Raw genomic sequence first — 14,666 nt, 5'->3', positions numbered from 1 at the left:
GGCTATATGGGGGATCTTAGTCTTGTACATGGCATTCCGTGTTGGCTATGTGTGAGTCAATCATAATACATTTGTCAATGCATAATTGCGTATCCGTTTCTTCATGAAACATGTTTATGTGCTTTAGGTGAGGCTTTGACCATTTGAGTAATTCCACCCTACATTTTCCTCACTGTATGCGTAAAAAAATGTTTTGCGAGGTCAAATGCAACACTGTCAACATCATGGATTATGTCTAGAAACACGATGCAACTGTTTCACTTCGTCCATCAGCCTATGGGGCCCTCAGAGCCAATCTTTTCCAGTAGTGATTGCTTTTAATCACCCTGCCTGCTGGCAAGACCCAGAAAGTCAAAACCGGTGTAGATTTTTGTCACCATGAACAAAATGTTGCTGGAAAACGTAAGCTTGGAAGGACAAGAGGCTAAGGGACTAAAAGCAAAGATTACATTGTAAACGTAGGTACAGACATTGTCAATGTATGTATTCACCCATGATTCTCCAATTACGGGTGGAGCAATGGAGATTTTTAAATAAAACACGCAGAACATATTATTTTATGACCAGATTTTTTTCTGGGTGTTGTAATATTATAATTTAGCGGAGCCCATTCTTGCTGATGTGTTTACAGTTGCGGTGTTGCATTAGCGGTGACGTAATCACTAATGAAGATGACGCCATGCCAGTGGCTCAGATGTTGGAGATTCTAAGGGGGCACCGCCTCAAGGTTTAAACCCAGCGGTTATTATTTAGGGATTAAAATGTCCTGCGGGTTTAATCCGAGGTTTCAGCCATGGCAATGTGAGTGGCAGTGAGAGCGTGAGTGACAACGTGTGCATTGCGGGTGACAGTCCGCGTGTACGTGTGACAATGTGTATGCGGGTGACAGTAAAAGTATGACAGTGTGGAGTGTGCATGAGTGATAATGTGAGTGGTAGTCTGCGTGTGTGTGAATGATAAGTGTGTGTGTAAGCACAAGAGCGTTTTTCTACGTTGTTGTGAAATGCATCCGTGTCCCCGTCTGACTGGAGACAGAAGCTTCAGTTTTCAACTGCAGATGCAATGCACCCAGTGAATGGGGATTACAACACAACAAAGATACAGTTCCCCTGTATAGCCTTGAACAGACAGTGCTGTTGGCGGGCACCTATGAACTCAAAACTGCTCTAGAGGAGTTGTACACCCATAGCTGCCAGTGCTATTCAGTGGCCTAAAATAAAATGTTTCGCTCCGGATGATGGCTGCAAAGTATGACCTGTGTTCTGATTTAGTGTGCTGATCTTAAAGGTGCATTGAAAAATTATGATACTCTGACTGATACTCCTGCTGTTGTGGAGTGACTCATGCAGCCAGCTATGGCTGCAGGGTTTTGGTAGTACATGTTGTTTATGTCATTTATTGTGAAAATTCCGTCACAGTTCCTATAATCACTGTTTCATTGCTTTCATGGCTTTATTTTGGTGATTTCGAAAAGTTTATTGGTTTAGTCATGTTTGTTGTAGTACGGAGTAAGACTGATGGCCTTAATCTAAGTTGTCTTGTGGTTGTTGTTGTTGTTTGACTTGCATCCCACTGGGATTTTTGCACACAGCGTTGGTGTACGGTGTTTTTTCTGCAATATTTTGCTGTCTTTTCTTGGATTTTCTGTTTGCACTTAGTCACATATTCACTTTAAGATGTTTTCTTGTTCATGTTTTTATTTTTTGCGGTTGCACTCGATTCAAGAGCCGAATGGCTCACAGGGCTATACCTAATTAATTAACTTGAACTTGAAGGCAAGCACGGCACACGAGGGGGTGCGTGTCAAACACCATGCCCAGCTTACATTGTTTCCCTAGTGGCGATATTTACACACCGCACCAGGTACTGATTTAAGGCTGAGTCAACCTAGGGGAGGGCCCAGAACTGGTTCAGATATTCGAACTCAGGCGGCCGAGTTCGTAATGCAATGCCTAAACCACTGGCACCGCTCCCAATGCGTGCGCACACACACACGAACACGCGTGTGGGCACACGTCACGCACACGTTACATACACGTTACGCACACGTGCAAGTTCTCAAATTTGTAAGTAGCAAGGGAAGTCATCATAGAAGAACAAACAGTTCAGACAGGGAACCTGCACACGTCTCTAAAAGACACACAATCATAAACGCGTACAAATAGCACCAGGACTTTTATGCGTCATGCCAAAAGTATCAACAGTTCCTGAAGTGCTGTCTCCAACTTTCATTATCCACTCTAGTTCTCTGGCCTCTCTTATTTAAGTGACGAAGCAGGGCCATTGCTCATAACGTCACCTATTATATATTTTTTGTCAGGCCACACACAGTGTTGTTATTGACGTGCAGTGTGTTGTTGTTCATTGTGTTTGTGCACCACTGCCAAATACAGCAGTAGCAGCAGCACGTGATTTGCACTGTGGTCCTCTTGTCTTTGGTGACCATGAAAGTTAACACAAGTAAATGTGACGGCGTAGGTTTTGGCGGTCATTCCTATGTGAGTGGCACTCCACTCGTGTTAGGCTCGCACAGCAGCCGCGTGTTGTTCGGCGTCGGACGGCGCAGCGCAGCCGAATGTAGCTCCCGACTCGGCATGCGGAGCGAAACGTCGGACGTCACTCCGCATGGCGCGTGGCACAATGTGGAAACGCGCCGTTTTACGGTTTTCAGCTTCACGCCTTTTTCGCATAAGGTGGAAAATCGTATTTGAATTTTTTTATCTTGAACAGCTGTTAACATAGCAGGGCATCACCGCCTCCCCCACCGTGGAAAGCATGCTACAAACTGCCCGTGTGGCCTGCAATCCTCAAACTAACGATGACCAAGCTCTGGTTAAGTCACTTGGTTCCCACGTGGCACGGGGTTGGGGAGGGCTCATTACGGATCGGAGGAGACGCTCAGCCTGCACTGCTGAGTTTCTGGGTTTGGTAACAGGTTTGGGTAGGGGTTGAGGTACAGATTTGGTTACAGGTTTAGTTCCCAGTTTGGTTCTGGTTTGGGTTATGGGTTTCAGGGACTGGGCCCTCCTGGGATCTCAGTTACACACTACCTCGCGCCGTCATGCTCCAGAAACGGACGACGGCGTGCATACTGCTGGAGAGAGAGACGAATTGTGCCGTGCCTTGTATCGGCACGATATCTGACGTTTCAGTGCCATGTGTAGGGAGCTTCTTCAGCAACTGAAATGAGCCGTTCACCTTGTCCCTCGATTATACAGCATTGCAAGAAGCTCCCCAGGCAGCACGTGGAGCAATATGTCAGACATCGTGCCAAACAAAAGAAAAACACAAAAATATTGGATCTGACAACGGTACAGCCGCTGCGTGCAAAGCCCCGGTTAGTGAGCGCCGCGGTCACGTTACTTCCCAGACTCTCCTCGTTACCCTGGGACGTGGGATGGAGAGGAGGGTGCCGGGGGCACTCTGCTGGGAAGGATCGAGTGTGCGCTCACAACCATAATCCGGTGTCGATCGGCGAGATCGCGAGCGGCCGGTAGGGGGGCCGCAGGAACTAGGTGGTCTGAACCCTCGTCCCACTCACCGACCGGGCCTTCTTGAGGGTTTTTTTCCCATAATGGCGTAGAAAGGTGCAGCCACTGTCGGTGTCGGTCAGTCTGCGATGCTGAGATGACCTCGTGGGAACTTTTGTCAGAGAGCCGCTGCCTTCACCACTGTTGCCCCGTTGTGTTGCGTGATTCTATTGCCGCACATCCCCATTGATTGCTGTGTCCTATATCACTATCAGGTGGCAGCAATCCTGCCCCCCCTCCCCCAAATTCACTGCCGTCGCTTCCAATTCACTGCTTTCCCCCTCTTAAGTTCACTGCCACCTCCTACTTCACAATTCATTGTCACCGTGAATACTACTGCTCCCCTAATTCGCTGTTCCCCCCCACCCATAGCACTGCCAGCTTCTTTTGACTCTTGCTGTTGATTTCACTGCCGTCCCTTTTCGGTCTCCTCCTTTCACAGCTGCTGCTCCCATCATTCTCTACCACTCCCATTACAACCGCCCAGCATCCCCCATCCCCCACCGTGCTGCGGTGGTGAGATGTTATCTCCCTCCCCTGGTATGCAGGTCTTGGGTTCGATCTCGACCCTGACGTCTACATAGATTTTTTTATACAGGCGTCAGTTTTTACATCCACATTTAGAACCAACGTGCGTTTAGATTATTTTTGCTGCTATAAATTTGTTGAGATATCATTTATGGCTAGGTGGGTTCTCAAAATGAGATACATAGCTCAGTGGGCCTTACCTGGTAAAATAAAAGTTTTAGTTTATCTCACCATCTTCCATGACCCCCCCCCCCCCTTCGCCATCACCACCTCTTTCTACGTCTAGGTGCGAGGGCTCCCCGAAGCGTTCGAGGAGGTGGGAGTCGGCTCCAACTACTCGCGCCACTACGTGGACAAGACGTGGCGCGCGCTGCAGGACTTTCGCGAGGGAAACGCGATCTTCACACTGCCCAGCACCCCCATCAAGTGCGCCGGCGCCCCCCAGAAAATCATGTACCTGGCCGACGACTACATGCGCAAGGTGCGCCGAGCACCGGAACTCGGCAACCAGCGGCACGGGTTACCATGGGTTACCATGGATTACCATGGGTTACTGTGGGTTACCGTACCACCACTGGTGGTTTTCGGGCTGTTGCCACTCACGCGTTGTCCAGCGTTTCCTTCTGCGTGCCAGCCAGCTTCTTCTGGAACTGGAAGTTAACAAGATTCCCGTCACATGCAGCGACACCAGAATCTGAAAATTTATGTAGATTGAAGGAGAAATCCGATGAGCTATGAAGCTTTTTTTGACAGATGTCCAGTAGAGGCAGGTCAGCAAGTTCTAACAGCAAATTATACACAAAAAAATAGGAGTGCAAATATATAGAAATATTTATAAGTAAAAAGTGCGTAAGTACATACATTCCTTCCAGTATTTCAACACTAAATGCAAGCTTGGGCAAAGCAGCAAAACAACAACAAAAACAGTCCCCAGCCCACACTAAGACAACACGCAACGCTGGACATTGTATCCAACACATGCCGGCACAAACCGGACGTGAGCCAGGCGGACGTTAGATTCCCAGTGAAGGGGTTAAAGTGAGGTGACGGTTTCTTGAGCAGGGCACGTCAAGGTCAAGAGTTAATTTTGGTTGATGCCACTGTGATGGCAGCGCCTGCTTGCCATCGCTTTTCTCCACATGCTAGATCCTGCAGTTGTCGTGAAGTTGACTTTCAAGGCCCAGCCTCCCAGTCTGTGCCAATCTGGCTCGTAAGCCTGAATCCACATTGTAAATAAAAAACATTACAGATCGATCGTGATGTCAAATCGTGGTGTCAATCATGATGATTCTTCGTTCCATGAAAGGGGCCATTAGAAACATACATATAGTTACAGGCTGCCTATAAAGCTATCGTCCGTTATTGAAGGATTAGTAACTTAAGCATAAGTTTGAACATTGTTCGATTCTAACCTTCCTCGATCCGAGGTCTAAGCGCGAGATGGACTCTCCTCTATTCTACATCACAGGGCCCTGTCTATGGAAGTCTTTGTGTCGAATTGTCCCCATACTGAGCCCTGTCCAATCAGCAACAGCGTCGTAATCCCGAGCTCTTCTGTGGTCGGCCTCAGCCTCACTTTCCTGGCTTATAAATTACACACAGGTTTGAGCATGGTTGGAAAAAATTACACGAGCATTTGGTCGTGTGAATATTTTTTGTTTACCTGATAAGGCTCATCGCCCTAACCCTGTGCATGTCCACCACATCACATCGAGAGTCGAGAGGGCCCCAGGCGTTTGCCACCTTCTCAGCTGTGATAGCTTTTTGAGTGTGACCAGAATGTGCCATCTAGCTCACCCCAAGGGATTTTTAATTAGACACTTAACATTTTGCTTATCCTCAGCATTCCACCACACAGTTCAAACTTGCTCTCTCATTATAATTGTTTAATAATGTTGGAAATAGAGCTTGTGTGTTGCACTGCAAGACCGTGAGAGATGATGGATAGACAATGGATACCTCGTGTATTGATGACAATGGTGATTGATGATGATGTGTTAAAACAAGGGGATAATGGATGATGGTCAAGAATAATAACGGAGTGGCAACCGAGGACTGGAACGTGTCCAAGAGGACGTCCAAGAAGAAATAGAGTAATATCGGATCATGTGCAGTTGCTTGGGTGTATTATAAAAATTCAGGATCATGGAAGGTGGTGGTGACTTGGGGCGGCCTTCATTCAATAGTAGATTGACCATGGTAGATAAAGCTAATTGATGATGGTGGATAACGGATAATGCGTACGGACAACTCCCGTATTTTATTCTAATTCTTAAATTTCATTTTTTTCAGACGGGCAAGCGAGACAAGGCGAACTTCCATTTCTGCACATCTCTGGCCGTGATGTTCGGCGTGAAGAAGTACGCGGATGTGCTCACCAAGATCGCCGCCAAGCGCAACATCGCCGTGAACTTCCGCCACAACCTGGTGGAGGTTCGCGCCGACCGGCGGGAGGCCGTCTTCGAGAAGCTCGACCAGCCGGGCGAGACCGTCACACTCGAGGTTCGGCAGAAGCGTTGACTGTATGGCCTCTGTCCATCCATCTGTTTGAAACTATTACAACTATAAACTTAACTATTTCTAATAATTGTTTTTTTACTCTTCTATCTGGCAACAAAACTGACATCATGTTTACATACACCACAATACCTGCAGTCATAATGCAAACAAAAAACATAGCTCTGATAATGTATGCACTGTCCTTGAAGTTGATTGGTCCACACCCGAGACAGCTTTCCTTAGAGCCTAGTCTCACATGGGTTGGACCAGATGACGCCAAAAGGCGCACGACTCAAAGACAATGCACCATCAGAGTATGAGAGCTCGGGGTAAGCATTTACACCAATTAACTATTTCTACTTTATCAGGTTAAGCAGACTGAACTTTTACGTCTTTTTTTTTAGTCGGGTCCCACAATTTTCATATCAGAGCTCTCCAACACATTTGGCCACTATTGAGTCGTGACATAGCCAACACAGTGGCATGTAGCATATTATCGACAAAGCTCAATTATTGCAACTCACTACTCTATGGGACGTCTGCCAAAAACAGCAAGTTGCGCTTCTGCGACCATCTGGAATGATGTTCCTTCAGATATTAGGAAGCCACTGGAGATATGCACTTTTAAATCTAAATTGAAACCTAATTTCTTTAGAACTGATTTTTGTGTTTAGTTTGTTGTCCTTCCCCCTCACCTCCGATTAGCACGGTTGGCTATATACGGTGCGAAAGAAGTTCAACATACATACATACAAATGATAGCTGAATGAAGTGGCTTATCACGTGTAATTTTATAGCAGCCAAATAATCTAAATAGATGTTTCTAAATGTGGAGGAAAATTCAGAGGACCTGGACAAAAATCTACACGACCAAGGGGAGAACATGCAAACTCCAAATATACAGTCATCAGGGCCAGGACCGAACCCATGAAATCCTGCATTCCAGACGAAGGAGATAACATTTCGCCACTGTGGCACCTAGAGATGGCCCAATATGAGTTAAACTTGAGTACAGGTGTCCCTTAATTTACGAAAGGAATGGGTTCTTAAAAAAACACGTAGAACGAAGTTCCATAAATTGGAATGGCCTTTCCCATAAACTTAATATAAAAAAATTAGGAATGTGTTTCGGCACAGGGAACTAGATCATTCCAACTCTACTCACAACCTAAACATATACACCTATATCACTTTTAAAAATACAAAAATAAAGAACATAAATATTAAAACGATTGAATAATAATGAATAAAAAAAATGTTTTATAACCTTTTCATGGAGCTCACCAAAACATCTGCATGTTGGAATAACTGGAAAGGTGATGTGGAGGCGTCACTGTTCAACTGTAGGGACACCGTGACGCTGTCGTGGATGGATGACGTCGTCTCCCGGGTGGCTCTTGTTTGATATCGTGGTGCATGCCGAATGAAATTTCGTTTACGTGGATATTATATTTCGTGAATCAAAAAGTGTCTAGAATTTGCCAATTACTTTGACGCGAAATTTCGTTAATCGAACGTTTCATAAATCGAGGGATACCTGTATAAGGGACCAACCCTAGATCAAATCAGCCTCATTGATAAAATGGTTGCGCAAAACATGGCGACATAAAATCGGCGTGAAATGCACAAGCCTTTTAGTTCAACCCTTCTGAGCAGCAGTGGGTCAGTAGTTAGCATGCTGCACTCCAAACCCGACAACCCAAGTTTGATTCCCGCTCACGGCCGATAACAGTGGCAAATATTTGAACGGGTCGACGGTTTCCCATAGGTTTACTCAGCCTTATATGAGTACATTGTGTGCTGTGTATACATCAGTTCTGGGAAGACAATGGCAGCCGGTCGCGGTGCTGGGCCACCACCCCGGCGTTCGTAGGTTGCTCACTGGCAGCACTCGCCCCAACAGTCCGTTAAAGGCCACCACACTGGGGATCTTTGCCTCTGTGCGCGTGCAGTACAACCTGCTGCACGTGACGCCGCCCATGGGCCCCGTGAACGTGCTCAAGGGCAGCGCGGTGGCGGACGCCGCCGGCTGGGTGGACGTCGACAAGGGCACGCTGCAGCACAAGCGCTACCCCAACGTGTTCGGCATCGGAGACTGCACCAACATCCCCACCTCCAAGACGGCCGCTGCCATCGGTGAGCACGCCCGTTAGCACGCCCGCGTGTTGGCATGCCCGTTAGTACACCTGCTCGTTAGCAACATGCGTTAGCATGCCCTCTCGTTAGCACGCCGATTAGCCCGCTCGCCAGTTGGCATGCTCTCTAGCTCACCCGCCTATTAGCACGGCTATTAGCACACTTGCCCGTTAGCATGCCCGTTAGCACGCTCGTTAGCACGCTCGCTCACTTGTTGGCTTACTTGCTCGCTTGTTAGCAGGTTAGCACACATGCTTGATCAACCGTTGGCTTACTCAGCACATTCGTTCGCATGCTTGCTCGCAAACTAACGCGCTCACTTATTTAAAAAACACCTCGCATACTTATGAGCTCTCACTCATTAGCACACTCGTTCACTCGTTAGCACGCTCGCTCACTCCTTTATTTGCATCCTAGCTCACTCGCAGTCTCCCTCTCTTACTCCCGCACTCTCGCTTGCTTGCCCACTCGCTCCCTCTAGTGGCTGTAGACGACAAGCCAAGCTGTTGAGCTAGAGGAGACATCTGTTCATGTTTTGTTGATTACTAACAACGCAGACGTCCTTTGGAATTGACTGTCCATGCGTCCGTCCATCGCTTCCTCTGGACGTGAAGTCCTGCCAGCCAGCCACATTTTGTTTACATATCGTATGATATTGAAGTTATGCAGCTGTTGAGAGAGGTCCCAGTCAGCTTGACTCTGTGCTGACATCTGCAGGCCGTCCAGAGGAAGCGATGGACTTCCTCTTTATTTACACAAGTTTATAAGTACAAATAGTAAAAGTAAATACTTTTCTGCTGATTTTTCAACACTAGATGTAAGCTTGGCAAGGCAACCATTAGACCGGTTCGAGTCCCAAACATGTAAACACAGGGGTCCCATTGTAGTGACAACAACAACAACAATAATAATCTGGTATATTTGGTATTTGCGCCATTTTCAAAGGCGCTATGTTTCACTCATGGATAGGGCAGAGGTTAGCCCAATGGATTACGAGCCCGGCTACCCAAGTTCGATTCCCACTCGCACCCAACATCAGTGATGAATATCGGAACCGGTCCTTGGACTCCCCTAGGTCGACTTTGCCTCAAATGAGTACCTGGTTTGGTGTGTAAACATCGTTATTGGGGAGACAAAGGCGGCTGGACGTGGTATGAGCCACACCACCCCTTCTTGTGCCATGTTGGTCTTCATTGGTGCTCTCTAACTGCAGTTACCCCCTACAGAGTCTATATGGCTATACAGGGATCTTTGTATTTGTGTGCGTTCGAGGAGCGGTAGCTATAAACCCGACGACCTGACTTTGGTTTTCGCTCACGATCAACATCAGTGACGATTATCTGAACCGGTCGAGGACCTCGAGCTAAATTCGGCCTTAAATGAGTGCGTGGCATGGCGTGTAAACATCGGCACTGGGGAGAGACACCGGCAGTCTCAAACGTGGTGCTGGCCAAACCACCTCACTGTGTACCTTGCCGGCCTTAATAGGTGCTCGCTGACATATATTATTGGCTAAATGAGGGACCTTTTGTCTTTGTGTGTGTGCGTGCGTGTGTATCCCCATGTATGCAGCTGCCCAATCGGCCGTTCTGGACAAAACAATCTCGAGGGTGATGAAGGGCAAGGCCATCTTGCACGCGGTAAGCTATGTTTCACTCATGGGTAGGGCAGAGGTTAGCGCAATGGATTGCGAGCCCGGTTACCCAAGTTTGATTCCCACTCACACCCAACATCAGTGATGAATATCGAAACCGGTCCTGGGACTCCCCTAGGTCGACTCTGCCTCGGTCCGGGGGTTCGCAGTTCGACGTGAGCCAGCGCGCTCCCCCTTGGCCCATGTTCCCACGACGTAGTTTCCCATGCTTAGCGCGGAACACTGATTTACGTCAACCCTTCCACCCCTTGGTCGAGTACGTCTTCATCTTCCACTTGCCCTTATGCTTTTCCCAAAAAGAAGGAATATGAGCCTCATCACTACATGTCCATCTTTCTCTGTCTGAATAAATCCGACATTTGTTTGGCAACATCCAATTACAGGCAGTCCCCGAGATACGAATGTCCGATTTATGAACATCTGCACTTAAGATGTTATCATTTTTTACCATATGACTTGCGAACAACCGGTTGTACTTACAAAACCAAACCGTGTGATGCACGCCCCTCTGACGAGCCAGCTAGCATCAGGATGCAAGGACTGTGAAAATATAAAGGATATTTTTGCTTATGTTACTTAATTTTATGTTTTATTTACTATCCAGTATTTATTACAGTTATACATGCCCGTATTCACAATGCTTTTTAAAAATTATTTTCTTGTCCTTCATATTTTCGTCATGCTTCCTGAAACATTTCTCTCCTTCGAATGGTTTCCTTTGTCACTTTTTTGTTCATAGTTTTTCTTGTCTATCAGATTCTCAGCATTGCACTAAAGCACAACATCTCATGCAATATCTACAGTATGTATTAATGTTGAACTTCTTTTGCACCGTACCTAGCCAACCATGCGAATCATACGGACGGTTCACTGATTCAGTGTCCTAGTCTGACATCATTCGCAAGAGTAGGCCGGCATCAGGGTCCTTAATTCGGCAAATTCGAAAATGAGGCCGCAAGTTACTCTTTTGGGATCTTATGCGATAATCATCGCCCCCTACTGGAAGACAAACTACCCCGGATACTCTTGCAAATGAGACTCCATCCTGGTCTCTTGCGTCCTGACCTCGTTAAACAAAATCATTTGAAACTTGTTTTAAAAATTCTTTTTAATGATTCATAGCTTGTCTTTTTGAATTCTAACATTGGCAGAAAACCCTGCTTGTTCGGTTTATGATGTTCCCCTGCTAACTCAGCACCACATGGCCATATAGAAAATTAACTGTAGATAATTTTCATATCTGGTATCTTAGGCACGTGTTTTGCAATGCCGTAATATTGAATGGACGATTGCGGGCATTACATTTTATATTTGTCCATTCCTTTGTGACCATAAGCGTGCGTGCCCATGCGTGTGTCAGTGTTTTGGAGGCAGTCACCCTCCTACAAAAATGAAGGGCAGAGGAGTGACGCTCACAGCAATGAGCGGATTGCCGGGTGGCTAAATCGCAGAAAGTTGGCACACTGGGGAGCACAGTTGGTGCATCTGCCAGTCATCTCAGTCAGTAAACCCATGACACCTGGGTCTGTTCTGTGACCTCCTGCCAGCAGGCCTTCGACACTTCACGTCGCCTCAAAGTGCACCTAGCATAGCACAAGCACCGTGGTGACATCACCACCACTTAGTGGTGAATGGCAGTTGTTGTTGTTACTTGTGTGCCTCTGTGGGGAGCAGGTGGCGCAGTGGTTAGCACACTGTCCTATAACCCTGGCGACCCGAGTTCGATTCCCACTCATGGCCAACACCAGTGACGATTATCTGAAATGGTCCTGGGCCTCCCCTAGGTCGACTTAGCCTCAAATTAGTACCTCGTGCGATGTGTGAACATAGCCACTAGGGAGACAATGGCGGCCGGGCATGCTGCTGGCCACCCACCCCCTCGTGTACCGTGCTCGCCTTCATAGGTGCTACTTGCTAACAGCACTTGCCGCAACAGTCTGTTCAGGCTATATCGGGGAATCTTTGTCTTTGTAAGACCGTGTATGTGTGCCCATGTTTATGTTCACTTGTGTGTTTGTGTGTCCGTCCATTGCTGCATGGTCACGCCCACGTACCTGCCCGTCCGCGCGCGTCACGGTGCAGTACGATGGCTACACGTCGTGCCCGCTTGTCACAAGCTACAAGACGTGTGTCCTCGCCGAGTTCGACTTCAACGGGCAGCCCCTCGAAACGTTCCCCTTCGACCAGGGCAAGGAGCGGCGGACCATGTACCACCTCAAGGCCGACGTCATGCCACCACTCTACTGGCACGGCCTGCTTAAGTACGTGCTCCACCGCACCCCACCACACGACAGCGTGTCCCAGCGCATTCCCAGCGCTCGGCCGGCCGAACCTTGCTATTCAGGGCACTACAGTAGCGAGGTGTTATCTCCCTCGGCTGGTATGCAGGAGATCGTGGGTTCTATTCCGACCATGACGATGCCTGTATATATGAAGTTTGCATGTTCTCCCCGTGCTCGCGTGGATTTTTCTGTGGGTCCTTTAGTGTCTCCCTCCACATTTAAAAACATGCGTTTAGGTTATTTGGCTGCTACTATAAATTTCCACATGATAAGTCACGTCGTAGAGCTATCATTTGTGGCCTGGTAACTTCTACAATAAAAGCAAAAAATTTAGTGGGCCTTACCTGGTAAATAAAATAGTTTAGCTTAGTTTTTATTTAGCTCTCCGAGCAATGCCGCAAGCGTCAATGCATTTCCTTCGTCTGTCTTGCCTGTAAAATTTAAGGTCAAAAGTTATTTCCTGCAGCAGTGAACACTGACAGTCAATGAGCACGTGGGACCCGAGCAGTTGTGCAGTTGCAAATATTGTGGCTTTTGGAGTAAACCTGGCAAAAATTTAATCCACAACACTCACGCAAAATCGGCAAGGTGCTGTGCATGTGTCATCCAATTCACCATTGTTCTGTTTTGTTTGTCAGCATCGGCACTTGGGTGGCCGGGAGTGTGCAGTGCTGGCCTTCCTATCACCCCCTGCCGTGTGCTATTGTGCCAACCGTAATAGCTGAACCCAGATAACACGTCTCCTGACATGGCAACCAGACTAACGTGTGATTCTTTGTCTCTGGCTGTGTCTGTGTGTTTTTTCAGGGGTTTGTGGGGTGGACCAGGAATTTACCGCAAAATTATGCACCTGGGCTTCAAGTGAATATCTTACCCATGATACACTGCGTCACCAACCCCCTCTTCGACCCCTTCCCTCTGTCAAATCACGTCACTACTTGAGCGAGTTAAAATGGCCACTTGTTGTGGTCCTTCCTCTCATGAGAGTGAGTTTTTAGTTTTATTGCCAGATCTCGCGTTGTCTCCCCTTTTGCGTTTTCCACGTGAGTGAACTTTGTTTCTTGTCTTGTCGCGTTGACGCCGCACAAACGTTTTGAGGTTCGCACAGATGGGTTGTTCGGTATGGTCACGTATGTGACAGTCTTTGCCTAGAATGGCAGGCTTCATTTGTACACGGCTCCCGAGTGCAGCTGATCACGTTGAACAAATTTCGAGCATTTAAATCGGAAGTGAATTCACCTCGACTTGAAACCTGGCTTTTTATGTTCTCACGTGACAATTGTCGCTTGTTACAGGAAGCCAGGCATGGGGATGCCAGCTCGCCTTTTCCGGACGCATCAACGATTGCGTGTGGCCATATAACAAAAGTTAATTTCAACAGCTGTTCAATGTGGTTTCTTTGCATTGCTTACATGTCAAGTATTGGACCATGAGTAATACTTGCCAAATCAGACATTAATCATCCTCGAATAATGATGGAACTTACAATTATCCACACCTATGAAAAGGAAATGCTTTTAGGGAGTGAGAAGATAAGGAAGGAGAGCAGCTTCTGCTTTCGTGTGGGATTATACAAATCAGCCCGACTACTGGCCCACTTAACGCCCCAAGTCACTCCTGCATATGAGACTCGTCCTGGTCTCTGTGAATTCTCACTCTAGTTAAACAAATGCAACATAACTTCCTCAGATGTTATCGGAGGGCTTTAGTTGTCACCTGTTTTTAGATAGGTAAATGTCCTCCTCCCCATCTCCCGGAGTTAACGCTGATCTTCAGCACCGTTATTGGGACTCACTGCACTGCAAACACATCTCGCATAGACACTATATTTTTGCATTAAGGGAGAAATTTGTAATAATGTTTCTTTTTGTTGTTGTTTAAAATGAAAATGCATAGACGGTTACGTTTGTGCGCGTTTGAATCGTCGACAGCTGCCGCCACTGCCGCCACCGTGATGTTACTGATGGCAATGGTAATAACGACGACAGCTGTCTTTGGGAAGTAACACAATAAAATTTGCTTGTGGAGTGACTTTAA

The 14,666-nt window shown here is 47.2% G+C and overlaps 1 protein-coding gene across 1 annotated transcript in view; it reads left to right on the top strand.

The window, feature by feature from the left end:
- SQOR (sulfide quinone oxidoreductase) overlaps positions 1–14,666 on the top strand; it is a 24,889-nt gene extending 10,223 nt beyond the window's left edge. The window contains exons 5-10 of the mRNA XM_078612764.1: positions 4,345–4,539; positions 6,351–6,560; positions 8,510–8,693; positions 10,266–10,333; positions 12,430–12,608; positions 13,437–14,666. Coding sequence (XP_078468890.1) covers positions 4,345–4,539; positions 6,351–6,560; positions 8,510–8,693; positions 10,266–10,333; positions 12,430–12,608; positions 13,437–13,494 — 894 coding nt within the window. The 3' untranslated portion in view covers positions 13,495–14,666. The remainder of the gene's footprint in view (positions 1–4,344; positions 4,540–6,350; positions 6,561–8,509; positions 8,694–10,265; positions 10,334–12,429; positions 12,609–13,436) is intronic.

Source organism: Lampetra planeri, chromosome 39 (assembly GCF_965212315.1).
Source record: "Lampetra planeri chromosome 39, kcLamPlan1.2.h2, whole genome shotgun sequence".
NCBI classification, from domain to species: Eukaryota; Metazoa; Chordata; class Hyperoartia; order Petromyzontiformes; family Petromyzontidae; genus Lampetra; species Lampetra planeri.
This window is presented reverse-complemented; position numbering and strand designations above follow the sequence as displayed.